This window comes from Pseudophryne corroboree, chromosome 9 (genome assembly GCF_028390025.1).
Source record: "Pseudophryne corroboree isolate aPseCor3 chromosome 9, aPseCor3.hap2, whole genome shotgun sequence".
NCBI lineage: Eukaryota > Metazoa > Chordata > Amphibia > Anura > Myobatrachidae > Pseudophryne > Pseudophryne corroboree.
Genome location: NC_086452.1, coordinates 445911521 through 445935621, shown reverse-complemented (window position 1 = coordinate 445935621; position 24101 = coordinate 445911521). Strand labels below are relative to the sequence as shown.

The 24101-nt window shown below is 44.4% G+C and overlaps 1 protein-coding gene across 1 annotated transcript in view; it reads right to left on the bottom strand.

Moving 5' to 3' along the window:
• Positions 1–3478: 3478 nt before the first annotated feature.
• Positions 3479–24101, bottom strand: part of LOC134958494 (solute carrier family 26 member 6-like) — a 78989-nt gene continuing 58366 nt past the window's right edge. The window contains exons 16-20 of the mRNA XM_063941155.1: positions 17455–17523; positions 17002–17190; positions 16586–16640; positions 14779–14915; positions 3479–3574 (exon numbers count right to left, since the gene is read on the bottom strand). Coding sequence (XP_063797225.1) covers positions 3551–3574; positions 14779–14915; positions 16586–16640; positions 17002–17190; positions 17455–17523 — 474 coding nt within the window. The 3' untranslated portion in view covers positions 3479–3550. The remainder of the gene's footprint in view (positions 3575–14778; positions 14916–16585; positions 16641–17001; positions 17191–17454; positions 17524–24101) is intronic.

The window sequence follows — 24101 nt, the reverse complement described above, 5'->3', positions numbered from 1 at the left end:
AAGTGGCTGTGCTATGCTGTGTCCATTCACAAGCTGTGTCCAGTCCCCTTTGTCTAATTCCATCACAGTTGTGCTACACTGACTCCGCAGTAGAACAAACTGTGCGTTCAGAACCATCACACATCCCTGAGGAGAGTCTAGGGGTGCCCACGTTAGCTATGTGTAAGTCTGACATTTCTCATACTGTCCTCATAGAGAAGCCTCTTCCGCCTCCTTCCACCATTCCTGCACCATCTGCACATGTGGGGAGCAGTACAAGTAAAGATGGCGATGAGGACATAATAGAAATTGAGAATGCTTGTGGAACAGGATGAGGGGGATATGTGTGTACTACTACTATCTGGCACTGAGGATAAGGATGTTGATTTGTTGTTTGTGTAAGTCAGCCACTAGTGGTTGCAGTTCTTGCCCATGATAAAAAGAAAGCCATTGTGATGCCTGGGCATAAGACACAAAAAACACCTCTTGGTTATGGAATAATTTTTACCCGAATCCTGATATTTGTGAAGGGATCTGATCCATTTGTGAGGCCAAAATTAGTAGAGATAGGGACGTTAGCCATCTAGGTACCTTCTCCATGTTACGGCATTTGCAGCGACTTCATGAAATTTATTTTACAAGATTATAATGTAATTAACAACCTCATCATCAACCTTCTACTTAGTGATTGGAGGTAGTCCTTCCAAAAAATTGTTTTTTGGGGACCCAAACAAACTAAGCACTTCAGCTACAAAAGTGTCAGTCCCTGTCGCTGAAGTGCTTGGTCTGTTGAACTGTGCATATCATTTTTAATATCCGACACAAGGGTGGGTGGGAGACCCAAGGACAATTCCATCTTGCACCACTTTTCATTTCTGCCACTGCTGTGTGGCAATGTTTCATAGATGTGCTATAAACTGCCGCGTGTTTGTGCCATTGCAGCCTTTGGCCTAAAGCGGATGAAAATAATATTGTGAGATGTGAGGTGGTCAAAATTGACTTGAATGAGTGGAAATTAATGTTATTGAGGTTAATAATACTCTAGGAACAAAAAAAGGCCCAAACCAAAACCGGAAGACAAATTTTCTACGTATACTCTTCTGTCATCACTTGTTCTTGTGTAGAAAATTATCCCTATCACTGATACAAGAGAGAAGTAGGGATTATTTATGCATTTTTATTTTGTGACAGATTCAATTAATGGGGCAGGTAGACTATGCCATTTAATATACACAATTATGATGTTACTTTTAGTTGTGAGTTCATGTTACTCTTTAGCATGAAACTATTTTTTTTCATGCCAACCCTTTCTTCCTGAGAGAAGGCTAACCAAACACAGGCCTCCAAAACAGGCTTCTGCCGTTGATGTGACCAGAGGCGGAACTACCAGTGATGCAGGGGACTAAGGGGCCCACTGCTGCCCAGACCAGCAATGAGTTATCACCTGCAACCTTCTCCCCCGCACAGACCATTTTGAGCAATGTAAGATGAATGGCCCAGTGCAGAGAGCAGGATGGGCCCCACTACCTGAGGGAAATACCCTTTACCTTAGGTGGGCAGGGCCAAGGACGGATTGGCCATAGGGATCGTTAGGAAGATCCCTGGCAGGCCGACGTGTATGTGGGGCCTGTTTTGTATGTTGTCATGTGGCCCCGCCCCCACATGACAGGCAGCCCACCAGACTCAGTACACTGCATTGTCCCCTTTCATTCTGTTATTCCATCTCTGCAGTACAGTAACTCTGCCATCCAGTGACACTGCTGTGGTTACACAGTATCTTATACCTCTTGTGCTGCCCATGTCGGGCCGCTTCTACAAACTTATAGGGCCACGCTTATGGTCTCAGACACAACTGCAGCAAAAGATGCAAGGAAGGCCGCAATTGCATACAATCAGGCCCTATGTGGAGGGATCCCGCACCCTCAACAGACCCCACCCCCTCTTCAGACAGCACCCACATTAGGGCTGCTTCCATGAATTTCCCGGGATGGAAAATCAGCCCAATCCGCCCCTGGGCAGGGCTGACCTCGTGTGTGCCGGTCTAAAAGAGGAGTCCTGCCACCAATCAGCGCTGATGATCACAGCCACATACCGCCTCTAATTAACAGACCGCTGTACATTATTTCTGATTCACTGCCATCTGTGAATAAAAGGCAGCTCGCAGCCGTGTAACTGGCACTGTCAGAGTCTGCTGGTCTGAGGAAAGCACAAGGGGTGGGGGTCTTTGTCACAGACTGAGCAGAGGTTGCTGTGTTCCTGCCCCCGCCAAGGTACATCCTGCACCATGCAGGACAATGTGCTTGTACCTCTGTCACCCACTGCCTCCTCCTGTCACCCACTGCCTCCTCCTGTCACCCTCTGCCTCTCCGTGCATTTCACTCTTACTCTCTGCCTCCTCTTGCCTACCGTTGTCACCCTCTGCCTCCACCTGCCACCCACTGCCTCCTCCAGTCACCCACTGCCTCCTCTTGTCACCCTCTGCCTCTCTGTGCATTCCACTGTCACTCTCTGCCTCCTCTTGCCTTCAGCTGTCACCCTCTGCCTCCCCCTGCCTTATGCTGTCCCCCTCTGTCTTGCCCAGTCACCCACTATTGTGGACCTGGGTTGGGGTGGAGGAGAGGGGTCCAAATTATATTTTTGCACACAAGTTCCGCCACTCGATGTGACTGTACTGACTGGTACCGGCTGTTTTGTCAGACCTATATAGGATGTAGAAGCATCTATACAACTGTCTCCAACAATTGCAATACTTAAAATAGGCAGTAGATGGCAACATACACCAACCACAGTACATAGATATAGGTATTGCACATTTGCACAATGGGGGTCATTCCGAGTTGATCACTCGCTAGCAGTTTCTAGCAGCCGTGCAAACGCTATGCCGCCGCCCACTGGAAGTGTATTTTAGCACAGCAGAAGTGCGAACGGTTGTATCGCAGAGCGGTTACAAATTTTTTTCGTGTCATTTCAGAGTAGCTCAAAACCTACTCAGCGCTTGCGATCACTTCAGACTATTCAGTTCCAGTTTTGACGTCACAAACCCGCCCAGCGTTCGCCCAGCCACGCCTGCATTTTTCCTGGCACGCCTGCGTTTTTCCGCACACTCCCTGAAAACGGTCAGTTGACACCCAGAAACGCCCACTTCATGTCAATCACTCTGTGGCAAGCAGTGCGACTGAAATGCATCGCTAGACCCTGTGCAAAACTACATCGTTCGTTGTGCCTGTACGTTGCGCTTGCGCATTGCGCCGCATACGCATGCGCAGAATTGACGTTTTTTAGCCTGATCGCTGCGCTGCAAACAAATGCAGCTAGCGATCAACTCGGAATGACCCCCAATATGCTGAGGATTTATTCACAGACACATAAAACACAAGAGGGTTTACACATTCCCCAGCTATACAAATGAACACTTGTCCAACGCAATCAATAAAATTTTCTGCTGTAATACATTTTTTAGTAATAAAAACAAAAAATTGATGCCCAATTCATGGATTCTAAACTTTTTTTATTTCTTTGGTAATTGTGCATCCTCATCCTGTTGATTTGCCCCATTCAGCATCCGTCCAGTTTACAGTCTGGTGTCTCGATCTCCCTGCAAGACAATTACGTTTCCAGTAGAGCGTTAATCCTATCAGTTTTACTTCCTGACAGTCCCTACATTCTCAGATACACAGGATGCCCTCTGTAAGCAGACGATATGGAAGTGACAGTTATAATCTGACTACAGTAGCGCCATACAGAAAGGCTGCACTGCAAACTAGGAAAAGCAGCGGCTCAATGAATAAGGCCTCAGAGAGGCAGAATGATCCCTGTATAAATGCCAGTGTCTGCTCCTTGTGACCACATCAATTCACGGGCGCTTGTCAAAAGTTTGTCAAGAGGCTGACTCACGTCAAGATTCTAGTGATATCATAACCTTAAAGACAATATGGACAAATACATAGTGTGTAACACTGTATAACATTGACACACTATAACCATTCGCTCTCTAATACAGACTCGTACCAAATATGATGGTCTACAATGAAGTAGACAGCATTCACTATATATAGGAGCGGATCACCGACTCGCAGAGATAGTAAAATCCTCCTTCAATCCTTATGGGGTACAGCTCTTCTCTCAGTTAGCCCATGCACAGTGAATATGTGAATGAAGAGGAGCTTAATAGTGTATTACCGCAATCAAATATTTTTAATAGAACAACATAAAAACTCATAGGGCAAGTGGACGCTCACCAGATCAAATGGTCTACAGATATAAGTAGACAAATGCACGTTAATAAAAATTCAGCCAGGCGTCCCCAGGAGTAGTCATCAACGGCAAGTGAGTCCTCCACGTGTTCCCAAGATACCTTTTACCAACGCGTTTCAATAGCAATCTGCTATCTTTTTCAAGGTGTATAGGTATCCACACAACCGGGGTATTTATACCCCACCCGTTAAAACACAAAAGAAATCCTATTACCAGACATGGATCTCCTAACTGCTAAGGTCCCCATATACAGTTATAATTAAAAACCAGTCCAATATGTCCATTCCCCCATCCAGTCAGGATGGGGGAACACCTCCGAAACATTAAAAAAGGCCTTGAGATACATGCTTTATCGGCACATTTTAAGAATACCCACAATTCTAATCCCGCTAATATTAAGAATTTTTATGCTTTAAAAAAAGTAGTATTGGATAGAAGAGGGGGAGATACTCATAAAAAATTGGCTAAGATAGAAATGCAGACCATATTTACATATAAAACCTTAGAGCCAATGGGTCTCAATAAAGATTTTGAGACCAAATGGTTCATATGAATAATGGTATATGCATAGGATTCAACCCGCTTTAGGTATACTAGTTGTTTTATTTCTACTAGTGTAGAATGTTTTTATACATTGTACATTTCAATACCTATTCTAATCCTGTTAGTACAGAATGTATATTTGGATATCATTTTATGTTGTTTTTAATATATTTTTTTGTTTTCCTTTGTAATGCCATGCTTGGTCCCCACTAAAATGGCGCCCAGCAAACACTATGATGGAATGGATGTCCTTTAGTCTCCATTGTTGAAACCGCCACGAACGGACATTGCACTTCCGGTTACGGATACTATAGTGCCGGACCGGCTTAGTGGCGCACTTCCGCCACGATGGACTTCCGTATAATGGGTGCTATGGAGAGCGGGAACAATATATGTTGGTGCACTTCCGCCGGAAATGGTACCGGCATTGCAGAACGTACATGGGACACTATAAGGAATGGTATTTCCGCCGGAAATAGAGTCATCATGACGAGACGTAGTTTTGGAAACAACTGGAAGTGGCAGATTGGCGGGAACAACGGAGAGAATGATATTATGGAATGGACATATTGGACTGGTTTTTAATTATAACTGTATATGGGGACCTTAGCAGTTAGGAGATCCATGTCTGGTAATAGGATTTATTTTGTGTTTTAACGGGTGGGGTATAAATACCCCGGTTGTGTAAATACCTATACACCTTGAAAAAGATAGCAGATTGCTATTGAAACGCGTTGGTAAAAGGTATCTTGGGAACACGTGGAGGACTCACTTGCCGTTGATGACTACGCCTGGGGACGCCTGGCTGAATTTTTATTAACGTGCATTTGTCTACTTATATCTGTAGACCATTTGATCTGGTGAGCGTCCACTTGCCCTATGAGTTTTTATGTTGTTCTATTAAAAATATTTGATTGCGGTAATACACTATTGAGCTCCTCTTCATTCACATATTCACTGTGCATGGGCTAACTGAGAGAAGAGCTGTATCCCATAAGGATTGAAGGAGGATTTTACTATCTCTGCGAGTCGGTGATCCGCTCCTATATATAGTGAATGCTGTCTACTTCATTGTAGACCATCATATTTGGTACGAGTCTGTATTAGAAAGCGAATGGTTATAGTGTGTCAATGTTATACAGTGTTACGCTATGTATTTGTCCATATTGTCTTTAAGGTTATGATATCACTAGAATCTTGACGTGAGTCAACCTCTTGACAAACTTTTGACAAGCGCCCGTGAATTGATGTGGTCACCTTTTTCTATTTTGTTTCGTTTAAAGTGTTGGTGACACTTTTACCACTGTATCCAGGCTGCCTGTTTTGGCGCATGTGTGTGTGATCACTTCTTGCATTCCATATTGTCTGCTCCTTGTAAGTTCAGGCATCAAACCTTGATTGTAAGCTCTACTGGTCGGGAAAGCTGTGCCTGACATACCGTGCTCTGCATCCTGGGCAAGCATTATATTTTCTATATGGTAAATTAATTTCACCTTCTTCATTCACAGATTGCTAGGTTTATAAGAAGCAGTGGATACATATACAGAAACACTATACAACCAGATGACCTGTAGAAATATTTGGCAAAAGTTTCAGAACACCCCATAAAACAAAAGCACAACTTTTCCAATTCACATGGGACAGTCCAGATTTGAAGGGACTGTCTGGCCTTCCCGTAGCACAGGACTTCTGACCTGATTCAACAATTATCTCCAGGAATGATAGAGCAACTGCCACTGTTTGTCTGCACGTGTGAGAAAGGCATTGAATGGGAGCAGTATTCTGAAGGCATGCTGTTCCTTGTAGTGCTAATGGGAGATCCTGGGGGTGGCTCCCAAGTAAGTAAGCTCTCTGTCTGGATGTGTTTTAGTATGAGCGTTTATCATGAGGCCTACTGTAGAAAAATCACATGGCCCTATGTGGGCACTGCTATTATGAAGTGTTAGGACTGCTGATATCGGAGAAGCCTTGGTGCGGCTCAGCAGCTAAACATGTCTTTGCAAACATGTGCGACCAATTCTATGAAATTCTATTACCATATAGGTTCAGGTATGGTTACAGGTAATTTTTTAGTGTGCTGGGGGTAGATTGGGGGGGAAGCCCCCCCTCTCTGTCTGCTGATTGTCTGTGACCCCTCCCCCTTTCTAGCACCTGATATAATTATCTCCAGGAATGATAGAGCAACTGCCACTGTTTGTCTGATCCCACCAGTACCAGAGTTTTAGGAGGTTTTTAAATAAAGAGGGGGGGGGGGGGGGGGGGACGCAGAGGTTCTCAACATGACATGGCCTTGCTCCCATGTAGCGTGATGCCCATAACTTCTCATGCTGTCCTGATTAGGGACAACTAAACATTGGGAGATACAGTATTTCCCCTGAACCTCCCTCCAGTCTCGGCGCATGTCCTCGTGTTCTAATACTTCTCTTCCTTTGAAAAATGTTTCCCTCCTGGACCTTGTTAAAACCTTTGATATATGTGAAAGTCTCTATCATGTCCCCCCTTTCTCTTCTCTGCTTCAAACTAAACATACTGTATTAAGTTCCTTTAGTCTTTTCTGGTAAGTTTGTGGTGTAGACCATACACTATAACTGGAGAGAAAGATCGATGGGGCTCCCATAGTCCTTTCACTAGGACTTCACTCTCATTTTTCCCCCCTCTTTTTACTGATACGTTATGTCTGTATCAGATAGTGAAAGTATATATAGATTTAAAGAACATTGGCAACCAGGCTATAGCATAGTAACATAGTTGTTGAGGTTGAAAAAAGACAAGGGGCCTAATTCAGACCTGATCGCTCGCTAGCGTTTTTTGCACCGCTGCGATCAGGTCAGAACTGCGCATGCGTATGCACCGCAATGCGCAGGTGCGTCGCACGGGTACAAAGTGGTTAGTTGCTCTGCCACGGGTTTGTGCAAAGAATCCATTCGCAGGGGCGATCGCAAGGAGATTGACAGGAAGAAGGCGTTTGTGGGTGGCAACTGACCGCTTTCTGGGAGTGGTTGGAAAAACACAGGCGTGTCCATGCGTTTGCAGGGAGGGTTCCTGACGTAAATTCCGGTCCCGGGCAGGCTGAAGTGATCACAGCGGCTGAGTAAGTCCTGGGTTGTGCAGAGACTGCACAAGATCAGTTTGTACAGCTCGGCTACACATGCGATCACACACTTGCACAGCAAAAATACACTCCCCTATGGGCGGCGACTATTTGAATGAAGGACTGCAAAAAAATCCTAGCGAGCGATCAGGTCTAAATTAAGCCCAATGTGTCCATCCAGTTCAATCTATATTTAATCTACTGCTACTGTATGCTCTGGATTTACTTTTACTACCTCAGATACTACCATACATTAATATTAAAGGTTATATCCTTGGATGCCTTTTTCAGCTAAAAATTTGTATAACCCTTTTTTTAAACACATCAATTGAGTCAACCTTCTCTGACAGAGAGTTCCATAACTTTACTGCCCTTACTGTGAAGAATCCCTTCCTTCGCTGGGTATGAAACCTTCTCTCCTCTAACTTTAGGGGATGTCCGCGGGTCCTGTGTACAGATCTCTCGATAAACAAATCACTTGATAGTTCCATGTATTGACCCTTATGTATTTGTAAACATTAATCATGTCACCTCTTAGGGCTAAAACACACTACCCGGTTTTTGCCGGCCGGGAAAAAGTCGGACGGCTTTTTCCCGTGCCGGCATTGTAGTTAACAGTGTGAGGGCTAGGGTCCCTCCACACTGCACGGCCCCGGCAGCCGAGTCTCACCACTGCAAGGTCCGGCTGCCGGGTGGCCGCCGTGCTGTCTTTGCAGCCAGTGAACCGTGTGTGTGAAGGGGAGCTTTCACACACAACATTTTTTTCTCAAGCCGTGTCTGATGCTGTGCATGCGCACAGCATTACACACGGCTCAAAGCCGTCCTGTGTGCGAGACTCTGCCGGTTTCTCCCGGATGGCAAAAAGCCGGACAAAGTTTGTCCGGCTTTTTGCCATCCGGGAGAAACCGGCCAGTGTGTTACAGCCCTTAGACGCCTCTTTTCTAATGTAAACATATCTAACCTAGATAGCCTTTCCTCATAATCCAATGACTCTAAGCCCTTAATCAATTGTGTAGCTCTTCTCTGAAACTTTTCAAGTTCCATGATATCGTTTTTATAGTGAGGTTCCCAGAGCTGTACACAGTACTCCAGATGTACCAAAGATTTATAGAGTGGCAGGATTACACTGTCTTCCCTTGTCTCTATTCCCCCGTTTTATGCATGCTAATACCTTATTGGCCTTTGCTGCTGCACCCTGACAATGGCCACTGCTGCTAAGCCTACTGTCAATCTGCACCTCCAAATCCTTCTCCATTACTGATTTTCATACATTTACTCCATTTAATTTATAGATTGCATGTTTGGTTTTGGTTCCAAAATGCATAACTTTACATTTCTCAATATTAAAGCTCCACTTAGCTACCCAAACCTCCAGTTTAATTAAGTCATTCTGTAGAGAGTCTACATCCTGATCTGATTTAATTATCTTACACAGTTTAGTGTCATCTGCAAAAATGGACACTTTGCTCTCAAGACCGTCTCCTTTGTCGTTTATGAATATGTTAAACAGAAGTGGCCCTAGTACAGACCCTTGAGGTACACCACTTAATACTTTATCCCAACTTGAAAATGTTCCAATAACCACCACTCTCTGGGCCTAATTCAGACCTGATCGCTAGGCTGCAATTTCGTACAGCCTGCGATCAGGGCTAAACTGCGCATGCGTATGCAATGCGCAGGCGCGTTGCACAGGTACAAAACGGATCGCCGCTCAGCGATGGGTTTGTGCGAAGGATCCATTCGCACGGCCGTACGCAAGGAGATTAACAGGAAGAAGGCGTTTGTGGGTGACAACTGACCGTTTTCAGGGAATGGTTGGAAAAACGCAGGAGTTCCCAAGCGTTTGCAGGGAGGGTTCCTGATGTCAGTTCCGGCCCCGGACAGGCTGATGTGATCGCAGCGGCTTAGTAAGTCCCGGGCTACTCAGAGACTGCACAAAATCAGTTTGAACAGCTCTGCTACACATGCGTTCATACACTTGCAAAGCTAATATACACTCCCCTGTAGGCGGCGACTATCTGTTCGCAGCGCTGCAAAAATCGCCTGCTAGCGATCAGGTCTGAATTAGGCCCTCTGTTCACTATTTGTCAACCAATTTTTGACCCAAGTAAAAATGTTGCTTCCTAGGCCAAGCTCTCTTAATTTACAAATCAGCCTCATGTGAAGTACTGTGTCAAAGGCTTTAGCAAAATCTAAAAAGACCATATCCACAGCGTTTCTCAGGTCTAGTTTCTCACTTCATAGAAGCTAATTACTGTAAGTTAGTTTGATATGACCTATCCCTCACAAACCCATGCTGGTTCCTACTAATGATCTTATAGCACCCCACGTACTCCTAAATGCTATTCCATAATATACCTTCCAATATTTTCCCCACTATAGATGTCATACTTACTAGTCTGTAATTTCCAGGATGTGTCTTACTTCCCTCAGTACTGAGCCTGATGTGATTGAATCTTTGAAAATGAAGTGCCTTGCTAATGTCTGGACTGGATGATTTTAGGTCCAGCCTATAAAATAAAAAGCAATCTTGGCACACCAGAGGTTTGAAGAAGATAGAGAATAAGTCAGACTGATTAAATCTAAATGTATTTATTTTGTATTTAAAACACAATTTAAAAAAGGATCATGAAATTCCTTTAAAATATCAACATAATCTTATATTTGCATCACATAATAAAACAAGGTGGTATGCTGATATTATTAATCTACTGCCTTATACAGACAATAATATGCTGGTTTTAGTGTTCCAGTGCCTTATACCGATATTATTAGATGGTCGCCTCAGAGGCACAGGCAAATGTCCCGAGACCTGCTTGTCCCACGTTGATAAAGCTCAATGTCACTTAAGAGAACAATCTCTATTGGTGTGAGCTTTATTAGCCGTATATTGCCTTATCCCCCGCTGCTTAATTTATCACAGTTTTTGATTGCTCAAAACCTTGTAAAACAGTTTTGGGTTATTTCACCCTTTACTGCAGCCTTATTTAATGCACAAGTAGCTCCCAGCACTTCCTCTATTGCCCACTGTGTGATGTGTGGGCTAGCGCTTATTTGGTGATGGTACCTGTAGGCGTTTAAGTTTTGAGTCCTCCGTCCCCTCCTTTACCGGGTCCGTGCCTCGTTGTGCTCCGCGGACCTCTGGTAGGGCCGGCCAGCCGATTCCCAGAGCTCCGATACAGCCTGTATTGTCTGGCCCGCACGTGTGGAACGCAGGCCAGTAGCTTCTGGTTTCACGGCTTCCGGGGATGTGTGTCGTAAGCGGGTCGGGTTTAGCGCGGGCTTCCGAACTCTGTATGCAGCGACCCAACGCGTTTCTCCCATAAAGGGCTTCGTCAGGGATAGATGCCATACCATAGACAGTGTCCTATATACCTTGGACTTCCCAATGATTGGTCCTTACTGCGGGACCCTATTTCATATACATTAACTCCTTCCTCCCATATAAGGGGAAATTTCATACATATAATAAGAGTAGTTCATGTTCTATAAAAAATATTATATTCATAAAACAAAGAAAGTTATTCATATATATTTATAAATATTTATAAAAATATATTGTGAAAATTATAACAATTATAATTGTAAAAAATCAGTCTGACGAAATGGTAAAGAAAAAGAAAGGGAGAAAAAAGGGGGAAAAAGAGAGAGAAGGGGAGAAGACAGAAAAGGATTTTTCCTTTTCTGGATCTAATTTTCATAAAGAGGTCTAAAGGATCTATGCTTATCAGAGATGGAGCAGTGCTCATTACAATGTCTGGACAGGATGTTCATTCCAGAAAACTTGCCAAGTCGAAATCAATGTTAAGGCCCTTTGGAGTGATGGTGTCCATTTGATAAATCCACTTCGCTTCTTCCTTTGATATTTCCGCCACTTTATCCCCACCCCTCCAGTTGTTTTTCATTTTCTTTAAACCAATGAATTTTAGACACGTGGGGTCACTCTTGTGATGATGTTCGAAGTGTACAGGAATACTGTGGGTCTCTATTTTGTTTCTAATGTTTCTAATAGGTTCTGAGACACGGTTCTTCAACGGCCTGATGGTCCTTCCTATATACTGTAGTCCGCATGGACACTCCAGGAGGTACACTACACCCTTTGTGTCACATGTTATTCCTTCTTCTATCTTAAATTTCTTCTTATTAGCATTTGAGGAGAAAGTTTGAATATTCTTCGTACTCGTATGTTTGGGGTTTTTACAGTTCTGACATCTCAGACAGTGAAAGAATCCAGTTTTCCTTCCATTTTCTAACCAGGTGGGTCTCTCTTGTTTCTTTGTTATTGTTTCCATTGGGAGAGCACTTTTTACTAATGATGATCTAATGTTTCTTGCCTTTCTTTATATCACCTTAGGTTTCTTCGGAAGAATTTCACACAGTTTCTCATCCTTTAATAGAATTGGCCAGTGGAACTATATTGAGTGGTGAAGGATATCTCATTCTTCATTACATCCTTGATCTCCTTCTTTAACTCTTTCGGGATCATGAGGGTATTCCTTTCCAGATTCAGGATCTCTTCGTAATCATTTTTGAGACTTATTTCATCATATCCTTCCAGATTTCTTTATTAGCTTCCAATTCTTTCAGTGCTTTACATTCCTATTAGGACAGATTGTGATGTACATTTTTAGTACTCATATCCTCTTATTTCTTTTTCCACCATTCGTTGGAATGTTTCCACAAAGGGACCTTTCTGGTGACTTCACCACTCAATATAGTTCCACTGGCCAATTCTATTAAAGGATGAGAAACTGTGTGAAATTCTTCCGAAGAAACCTAAGGTGATATATAGAAAGGCAAGAAACATTAGATCATCATTAGTAAAAAGTGCTCTCCCAATGGAAACAATAACAAAGAAACAAGAGAGACCCACCTGGTTAGAAAATGGAAGGAAAACTGGATTCTTGCACTGTCTGAGATGTCAAAACACCAAACATACGAGTATGAAGAATATTCAAACTTTCTCCTCAAATGCTAATAAGAAGAAATTTAAGATAGAAGAAGAAATAACATGTGACACAAAGGGTGTAGTGTACCTCCTGGAGTGTCCATGCAGACTACAGTATATAGGAAGGACCATCAGGCCGTTGAAGAACCGTGTCTCAGAACATATTAGAAACATCAGAAACAAAATAGAGACCCACAGTATTCCTGTACACTTCGAACATCATCACAAGAGTGACCCCACGTGTCTAAAATTCATTGGTATAAAGAAAATTAAAAACAACTGGAGGGGTGGGGATAAAGTGGCGGAAATATCAAAGGAAGAAGCGAAGTGGATTTATCAAATGGACACCATCACTCCAAAGGGCCTTAACATTGATTTCGACTTGGCAAGTTTTCTGGAATGAACATCCTGTCCAGACATTGTAATGAGCACTGCTCCATCTCTGATAAGCATAGATCCTTTAGACCTCTTTATGAAAATTAGATCCAGAAAAGGAAAAATCCTTTTCTGTCTTCTCCCCTTCTCTCTCTTTTTTCCCTTTTTTCTCCCTTTCTTTTTCTTTACCATTTCGTCAGACTGATTTTTTAAAATTATAATTGTTATAATTTTCAAAATATATTTTTATAAATATTTATAAATATATATGAATAACTTTCTTTGTTTTATGAATATAATATTTTTTATAGAACATGAACTACTCTTATTATATGTATGAAATTTCCCCTTATATGGGAGGAAGGAGTTAATGTATATGAAATAGGGTCCCGCAGTAAGGACCAATCATTGGGAAGTCCAAGGTATATAGGACACTGTCTATGGTATGGCATCTATCCCTGACAAAGTCCTTTATGGGAGAAACGCGTTGGATCGCTGCATACTGAGTTCGGAAGCCTGCGCTAAACCCGACCCGCTGACGACACACATCCCCGGAAGCCGCAAAACCGGAAGCTACTGGCCTGCGTTCCACACGTGCGGACCAGACGATACGGGCTGTATCGGAGCTCTGGGAATCGGCTGGCCTGCCCTACCGGTGGTCCGCGGAGCACAACGAGGCACGAACCCGGTAAAGGAGGGGACGGAGGACTCAAAACTTAAACGCCTACAGGTACCATCACCAAATAAGCGCTAGCCCACACATCACACAGTGGGCAATAGAGGAAGTGCTGGGAGCTACTAGTGCATTAAATACGGCTGCAGTAAAGGGTGAAATAACCCAAAACTGTTTTACAAGGTTTTGAGCAATCAAAAACTGTGATAAATTAAGCAGCGGGGGATAAGGCAATATATGGCTAATAAAGCTCACACCAATAGAGACTGTTCTCTTAAGTGACATTGAGCTTTATCAACGTGGGACAAGCAGGTCTCGGGACATTTGTCTGTGCCTCTGAGGCGACCATCTAATAATATAGGTATAAGGCACTGGAACACTAAAACAAGTGTATTATTGTCTGTATAAGGCAGTAGATTAATAAGATCAGCATACCACCTTGTTTTATTATGTGATGCAAAGATAAGATTATGTTGATATTTTAAAGGAATTTCATGATCCTTTTTTAAATTGTGTTTTAAATACAAAATAAATACATTTAGATTTAATCAGTCTGACTTATTCTCTATCTTCTTCAAACCTCTGGTGCGCCAAGATTGCTTTTTGTTTATGGTCCAATATTGCTAGTCAGGGTACTAGTTCATCTATCGGCTGCACCATCCTGACTAATACTGCACTTCACTCCCGCTGTTTCTCCGATTTTTCTATTTTTCTATTCATCACATTTTTCCTCTCCTGATTCCTCTTATTCTAATATCTTTAGTGTTTTTCTATTTTTCTTCTTACAAACAAAAGGTGATTGCGCAGATAGTATTTCTCTATATACCAGCCTATAAAATGACTTCTCTCATAGGGTCTAATACAGGACACACTATAAACTAGGCAACCCACAGAGGAAATGAGTCAGTCACTCACGTGTATATCCGACACAGAGATGTGGTCATGGTCCGAAGTCAGATAAGTGACTGCATCGTGGATGGAGGGGAAGACTTGAGACTTTGTGATTATTTCATTGAACAATTTGCCGTCCTCCAGCCCTGTCATCACTCTTGCTGTTGGTATAAATATGGCACAGTTGTAGCACTGGGTATGTAGTATAGTAAGGTGTACTTTATTGTCCATGTACAGTAAATGACGCCATTTTGTGGGTTGACTCAATGGTCAGGAAAGTACAACCTATGAACTACTGACAAGGTGGTGACACAAAATGGCTGCCTTCCTGTTTTACAGCAGTAATGGGATCTAATCTAGGCTGCCAAAACATGGAATATTTACTGTACTTTAAGCTCCTGTTGTTAAGGCAAAACCATCTGTTCACAAGAAGCTTTTCATAGAACCACACGGTTTGTTATTTCCTTTTCAAGTATTGTAATTGCTTCAAAATCTCACCTTTTATTTCGACCTTACAATAAATGTAGTCAACAGTACTTATACCCTTAATTATTTCCCTAGCTAGTCCTTTGTAGTTTGTGTAACATAAACAGCAGGTGTTAATCCTAACTATCCATGTTGTAATATTACCCACTGCGTCTTGGCCCAAAGTACTGAACTGCTATGGGCTAATCGAGTTCAGCAGAAGAACAAGGGGGCAGACAAGAGATTTGTGGGCAAAAAGCAAATTTTGGAGAAAAAGTTCAGACCAACACAGTCCCTATAAATATATGGCAGACGGGGAATACAGGTTTATAAATTGGATTTTATGATCTCTCTCTGAGTCAATTGATGGCATATTTTTGTCATCTTTACACAGTAACCACTTATAACGCGTTTTGTGAAACTCCTGTTCACTTCATCAGACAAGCCGAAACGCATTGTTATTGGTTACTTGTTAAAGACGACGCTCCATACTTTCCTACTCTTCCAGAATGTCTCAGAGACCCTTGAGTTTTGCTTGGCTCTTCCAGACTAGGGATGCACTTATTTTCTTATTAAAGTAGGTGGTCCATGGACTTGATGGCAGTATTTGTATTTAATCTTATCATTGTGACCCCAGTTCCCTGCTTCACAATGCCGCCAATCATGGCTTTGTATAATTGAGGGGGAGTGTAGGGGGCATGATTATGCAATTGCAACAATACAGTACTTCCCCACCCTGTCCCTCATACCCAGCTACCCTCTCCCTTATATGTAATTTTGTCTTCCCTTATGCATTCAAATGTAATTCCTATTCATTATGATTGAGGTGACAATGGCTGGACATGTTTGCAGAGTACCAGACAGATAGATGGTATTTGCAATAGGAACAAGGCTAGGGCGTCAACAGATACACTGAGAGCAGATTTCCCGGCAGGGGCCTGTCAAAGTACACAGGTTGAGGCCTTTCTATGGGCCTGTTCCAGGATTGAGCCTGTCAGGTACTGTAGGTGTGACCGTGCCCCTCCCGCAGTTCAGCCTCTGCAGAGGATTCCATTATTCATAATGGCTTGTGGCCACAGAACCCATGTTTTGCCAAGCCTCCTAGTACCCTGGCCTTACAGATCTCTTTGCGGCCCTGCGCAGACCTTCCACTGTCCCTGAAACACACAACTAAAATACATGCTTTTTCAAAGGCCCAGCTTGTATTGCAGCATATGATAAATATACAACAGTTCTGTGGTAAAACCTATTAAGTATGCAGTAACAAATACGCATCCCACTGTCGGTATTAGGACTGCCGGGATCCTGACCGCATCCCACAATCAGTAGAACTACAATGGGACAATTATTTCCTGGATATATTTACCATTGCAACCCACAAGGTAGACGTCCACTTCAATTTCAGCAAAATTCCTATAAATCTGTAAAGAAAAATAGTAGTAGTTAGTACAGCATAAATTAGAATAAACAGTACTGTGTGTCCATAATTAAACTAAGGTTCCAATGGTCACGTGACGATCAATATTCCATATATTCTGCATTCTAATAAGGAATTGCGTGGAGGAGAAAGACGAACGATTGGCAATTTTTATAAATGCTGCTATATGTCACAGAGGGGCAGATGTATTAACCTGGAAAAGGCATAAGGAAGTGATAAACCAGTGATACGTGCAAGGTGATAAAGGCACCAGCCAATCAGCTCCATTATGTAAATTAACAGTTAGGATCTGTTTATCACTTCCTTATGCCTTCTCCAGGTTAATACATCTGCCCCATTCTTACTTGTCTTAACATTTTGAGGCAGACGGTATCTACAAAGTTGACCGCAGAGAAGTCCAGTATTAGGGAGTGGAAACGTGGTTTCTCCAGGCCTAGTGACTGAAGGGTGTTCTTTCCGCCCGTCTCTTTGTTTGTTGCATGGCCCGGTACCACAATAATGGATCCTTCGGTCATATCCTGCTCCTTGTTCTGCTGTGACCGGAAATACAAAAGTAGTTCATTAGTTCCAAAAGTGATCCTGTGGTTCTACTTTTTTTTTATTGGACTACAAATCCCAGCAGAAATCATGGCATGCTGAGACTTGTAGTAGTTTAACAAAAGCTATTGTCCGACAGGGTGGCTTACTGCTTGTGTGAAATATTTTTTTCTCTCATATTATTCCTTAAAACAAATGCATTATAGTGTGAAAAAATGATGTAGTAAAATTTGTATAATAACTAGGAAATTTTATTTTACCTCTTCTGTATCGTATTCAAGTTTTCCAAGGTCAAGGTGATCAAAGGCGATGTTGTCACGTCCTGTGACCTGTGAGAGCAGAGATTAGACACCAAGTACTGATATGATAGTGGAAATAGAAAATTACTATCTTGGAAGGGAACTACAGGTATGTACAACGGGATCCGGTCTGAAGATCGACAGTGCCTAGGTCGACAATGTTTAGGTCGACCACTATAGGTCGACAGTCACTAGGTCGACATGGATGGAAGGTCGACAGGGTTTCTAGGTCGACATGTGCTAGGTCGACAGGTCTAAAGGTCGACATGAGTTTTTTTTTATTTTTTGTTTTTTTTAAATTTTTTTCATACTTAACGATCCATGTGGACTACGATTGGAACGGTAAAGTGTGCCGAGCGAAGCGAAGGCACCATGCCCGAAGCATGGCGAGCGAAGCGAGCCATGCGAGGGGACGCGGTGCGCTAATTTGGGATCCCGGTCACTTTACGAAGAAAACTACACAAAAAAACCCAAAAAACTCATGTCGACCTTTAGACCTGTCGACCTAGCACATGTCGACCTAGAAACCCTGTCGACCTTCCATCCATGTCGACCTAGTGACTGTCGACCTATAGTGGTCGACCTAAACATTGTCGACCTAGGCACTGTCGATAAAACGAACCACACCCATGTACAACTCCTGCAACTAGCGGAGATGCTCAAAAATATCCGACTTGTCTGAAAATCAATCATATGTAATGAAGGAAACACAAATGTGAACATCAAATGCAAACCTCCCGTTTCAAACTGTAAAAAATAAGAATTTACTTACCGATAATTCTATTTCTCGGAGTCCGTAGTGGATGCTGGGGTTCCTGAAAGGACCATGGGGAATAGCGGCTCCGCAGGAGACAGGGCACAAAAAAGTAAAGCTTTACTAGGTCAGGTGGTGTGCACTGGCTCCTCCCCCTATGACCCTCCTCCAGACTCCAGTTAGGTACTGTGCCCGGACGAGCATACACAATAAGGGAGGCATTTTGAATCCCGGGTAAGACTCATACCAGCCACACCAATCACACCGTACAACTTGTGATCTAAACCCAGTTAACAGTATGACAACAGAAAGGGCCTCTTAAAGATGGCTCCTTAACAATAACCCGAATTAGTTAACAATAACTATGTACAAGTATTGCAGATAATCCGCACTTGGGATGGGCGCCCAGCATCCACTACGGACTCCGAGAAATAGAATTATCGGTAAGTAAATTCTTATTTTCTCTATCGTCCTAAGTGGATGCTGGGGTTCCTGAAAGGACCATGGGGATTATACCAAAGCTCCCAAACGGGCGGGAGAGTGCGGATGACTCTGCAGCACCGAATGAGAGAACTCCAGGTCCTCCTTTGCCAGGGTATCAAATTTGTAAAATTTTACAAACGTGTTCTCCCCCGACCACGTAGCTGCTCGGCAGAGTTGTAATGCCGAGACCCCTCGGGCAGCCGCCCAAGATGAGCCCACCTTCCTTGTGGAGTGGGCTTTTACAGTTTTAGGCTGTGGCAGGCCTGCCACAGAATGTGCAAGTTGAATTGTGTTACAAATCCAACGAGCAATCGACTGCTTAGAAGCAGGTGCGCCCAACTTGTTGGGTGCATACAATATAAACAGCGAGTCAGATTTTCTGACTCCAGCCGTCCTTGCAATGTATATTTTTAATGCTCTGACAACGTCCAACAACTTGGAGTCCTCCAAGTCGCTAGTGGCCGCAGGCACCACAATAGGTTGGTTCAGATGAAATGCTGATACCACTTTAGGGAGAAAATGCGGACGAGTCCGCAGTTCTGCCCTATCCGAATGGAAGATTAGATAAGGACTTTTATAAGATAAAGCCGCCAATTCAGATACTCTCCTGGCAGAGGCCAGGGCTAGTAACATAGTCACTTTCAATGTGAGATATTTCAAATCCACCTTTTTCAATGGTTCAAACCAATGGGATTTGAGGAAATCTAAAACTACATTTAGATCCCCCGGTGCCACCGGAGGCACCACAGGAGGCTGTATATGCAGTACTCCCTTGACAAAAGTCTGGACCTCAGGGACAGAGGCCAATTCTTTTTGGAAGAATATTGACAGGGCCGAAATTTGAACCTTAATGGATCCCAATTTGAGACCCATAGATAATCCTGATTGCAGGAAATGTAGGAAACGACCCAGTTGGAATTCCTCCGTCGGAACCTTCCGATCCTCGCACCACGCTACATATTTTCGCCAAATGCGGTGATAATGTTTCACGGTGACTTCCTTCCGTGCCTTAATCAAGGTAGGAATGACTTCTTCTGGAATGCCTTTCCCTTTTAGGATCTGGCGTTCAACCGCCATGCCGTCAAACGCAGCCGCGGTAAGTCTTGAAAAAGACAGGGACCCTGCTGTAGCAGGTCCCTTCTCAGAGGTAGAGGCCACGGTTCGTCCGTGAGCATCTCTTGAAGTTCCGGATACCAAGTCCTTCTCGGCCAATCCGGAACCACTAGTATTGTTCTTACTCTTCTTTGCCGTATGATCTTCAATACCTTTGGTATGAGCGGCAGAGGAGGAAACACATACACTGACTGGTACACCCAAGGAGTTACCAGTGCGTCCACAGCTATTGCCTGTGGATCTCTTGACCTGGCGCAATATTTGTCCAGTTTCTTGTTGAGGCGAGACGCCATCATGTCTACAATTGGTCTTTCCCAACGGTCTATTAACATGTTGAAGACTTCTGGATGTAGACCCCACTCTCCCGGATGAAGATCGTGTCTGCTGAGGAAGTCTGCTTCCCAGTTGTCCACGCCCGGGATGAACACTGCTGACAGTGCTATCACGTGATTCTCCGCCCAGCGAAGAATCTTGGCAGCTTCTGCCATTGCACTCCTGCTTCTTGTGCCGCCCTGCCTGTTTACATGGGCGACCGCCGTGATGTTGTCCGACTGAATCAACACCGGCTTTCCTTGCAGGAGAAGTTCCGCCTGGCTTAGAGCATTGTAGATTGCTCTTAGTTCCAGAATGTTTATGTGAAGAGACTTTTCCAGACTCGTCCATACTCCCTGGAAGTTTCTTCCTTGTGTGACTGCTCCCCAGCCTCTCAGGCTGGCGTCCGTGGTCACCAGGATCCAATCCTGAATGCCGAATCTGCGGCCTTCTAATAGGTGAGCCTTCTGCAACCACCACAGAAGTGACACCCTTGTCTTTGGTGACAGGGTTATTCGCAGGTGCATCTGCAGATGCGACCCTGACCATTTGTCCAACAGATCCCTTTGGAATATTCTTGCATGGAATCTGCCGAATGGAATTGCTTCGTAAGAAGCCACCATTTTTCCCAGGACTCTTGTGCATTGATGTACTGACACTTTTCCTGGTTTTAGGAGGTTCCTGACCAGATCGGATAACTCCTTGGCTTTTTCCTCTGGAAGGAAAACCTTTTTCTGAACCGTGTCCAGAATCATTCCTAGGAACAGCAGACGAGTTGTCGGGATTAAATGGGATTTTGGAATATTCAGAATCCACCCGTGTTGTCTTAGCACCTCTTGAGATAGTGCTAAAGCTGTCTCCAGCTGTTCTCTGGACCTTGCCCTTATTAGGAGATCGTCCAAGTATGGGATAACTAATACGCCTTTTCTTCGAAGAAGAATCATCATCTCGGCCATTACCTTGGTAAAGACCCGAGGCGCCGTGGACAATCCGAACGGCAGCGTCTGAAACTGATAGTGACAGTTTTGAACAATGAACCTGAGGTACCCCTGGTGTGCGGGGTAAATCGGAACGTGTAGATACGCATCCTTGATGTCCAAGGATACCATAAAGTCCCCTTCTTCCAGGTTCGCTATCACTGCTCTGAGTGACTCCATCTTGAACTTGAACTTTTTTATGTAGAGGTTCAAGGACTTCAGATTTAGAATAGGCCTTACCGAGCCATCCGGCTTCGGTACCACAAATAGAGTGGAATAATACCCCTTTCCTTGTTGTAATAGGGGTACTTTGACTATCACCTGCTGAGCGTACAGCTTGTGAATGGCTTCCAACACCCTCTCCCTTTCGGAAGAGACGGTTGGTAAGGCAGACTTCAGGAAACGATGAGGAGGATCCGTCTCTAATTCCAACCTGTACCCCTGAGATATTATCTGCAGGATCCAGGGGTCTACCTGCGAGTGAGCCCACTGCGCGCTGTAATTTTTGAGACGGCCCCCCACTGTCCCCGAGTCCGCTTGAGAGGCCCCAGCGTCATGCTGAGGTTTTTGCAGGAGCCGGGGAGGGCTTCTGTTCCTGGGAAGGAGCTGCCTGTTGGTGTCTCTTCCCTCTTCCTCTGCCTCGTGGCAGGTACGACAAGCCCTTTGCTCTCTTATTTTTGTAGGAGCGAAAAGGCTGCGGTTGAAAAGTCGGTGCCTTTCTCTGTTGGGGAGTGACTTGAGGTAAAAAAGTGGATTTCCCGGCAGTAGCCGTGGCCACCAAGTCTGATAGACCAACTCCAAATAACTCCTCCCCTTTATACGGCAAAACCTCCATGTGACGTTTTGAATCCGCATCGCCTGTCCACTGTCGTGTCCATAAGGCTCTTCTGGCTGAAATGGACATAGCACTCACCCGAGATGCCAGTGTGCAAATATCCCTCTGTGCATCACGCATATAGATAAATGCATCCTTTATTTGTTCTAACGACAGTAAAACATTGTCCCTATCTAGGGTATCAATATTTTCAATCAGGGATTCTGACCAAACTACTCCAGCACTGCACATCCAGGCAGTTGCTATAGCTGGTCGTAGTATAACACCTGCATGTGTGTATATATTCTTTTGAATAACTTCCATCTTTCTATCTGATGGATCCTTAAGTGCGGCCGTCTCAGGAGAGGGTAACGCCACTTGTTTGGATAAGCGTGTGAGCGCCTTGTCCACCTTAGGGGGTGTTTCCCAGCGCGCCCTAACCTCTGGCGGGAAAGGGTATAATGCCAATAACTTTTTTGAAATTATCAACTTTTTATCAGGAGCAACCCACGCTTCATCACACACGTCATTTAATTCTTCTGATTCAGGAAAAACTGTTTGTAGTTTTTTCACACCATACATAATACCCTGTTTTACGGTATCTGTAGTATCAGCTAAATGTAACGTCTCCTTCATTGCCAAAATCATATAACGTGTGGCCCTACTGGAAAATACGTTTGAATTTCTACCGTCGTCACTGGAATCAGTGCCCGTGTCTGGGTCTGTGTCGACCGACTGAGGCAAAGGGCGTTTTACAGCCCCTGACGGTGTTTGAGGCGCCTGGACAGGCATTAATTGATTGTCCGGCCGCCTCATGTCCTCAACTGACTGTTTAAGGGAAGATAAACCATCACGTAATTCCACAAATAAAGGCATCCATTCTGGTGTCGACCCCCTGGGGGGTGACATCTGCATATTTGGCAATTGCTCCGCCTCCACACCAATATCGTCCTCATACATGTCGACACCACGTACCGACACACACCGCAAACTCACAGGGAATGCTCTAATGAAGACAGGACCCACTAGCCCTTTTGGGGAGACAGAGGGAGAGTCTGCCAGCACACACCACAAAGCGCTATATATACAAGGGATATCCTTATATTAAGTGCTCCCTTATAGCTGCTTTAATATATATATATATAGCCATTAATGTGCCCCCCCTCTCTGTTTTACCCTGTTTCTGTAGTGCAGTGCAGGGGAGAGACCTGGGAGCCGTTCTGACCAGCGGAGCTGTGACAGAAAATGGCGCCGTGTGCTGAGGAGATAGGCCCCGCCCCTTTTTCGGCGGGTTCTTCTCCCGCTATTTTTCCAGTCAGGCAGGGGTTAAATATCTCCATATAGCCCCTATGGGCTATATGTGAGGTATTTTTAGCCTTGTATAAGGTTTATATTTGCCTCTCAGAGCGCCCCCCCCCAGCGCTCTGCACCCTCAGTGACTGCCCAGTGAAGTGTGCTGAGAGGAAAATGGCGCACAGCTGCAGTGCTGTGCGCTACCTTATGAAGACTGAGGAGTCTTCAGCCGCCGGTTTCCGGACCTCTTCACGCTTCAGCATCTGCAAGGGGGTCGGCGGCGCGGCTCCGGGACCGGACTCCACGGCTGGGCCTGTGTTCGATCCCTCTGGAGCTAATGGTGTCCAGTAGCCAAGCAGCAAATCCACTCTGCATGCAGGTGAGTTTACTACTTTCCCCCTAAGTCCCACGTTGCAGTGATCCTGTTGCCAGCAGGACTCACTGTAAAGAAAAAAACCTAAACTAAACTTTCTCTAAGCAGCTCTTTAGGAGAGCCACCTAGATTGCACCCTTCTCGTTCGGGCACAAAATCTAACTGGAGTCTGGAGGAGGGTCATAGGGGGAGGAGCCAGTGCACACCACCTGACCTAGTAAAGCTTTACTTTTTTGTGCCCTGTCTCCTGCGGAGCCGCTATTCCCCATGGTCCTTTCAGGAACCCCAGCATCCACTTAGGACGATAGAGAAACATAGATTGCAGATTGTACCAAGAACTTGATTGACCGTGGACAGTACCAAAGGCAGGGAGAAGTGTGGCAGGAATCCTTAAAGTAGGACTGGGAAGTGGTGATTGGGATCGGAGAGGAGGAGGACGCTGGTGGCAGAGTGTGGTGGGTAGGTGGAGACAATTACAGTAACCAAGGT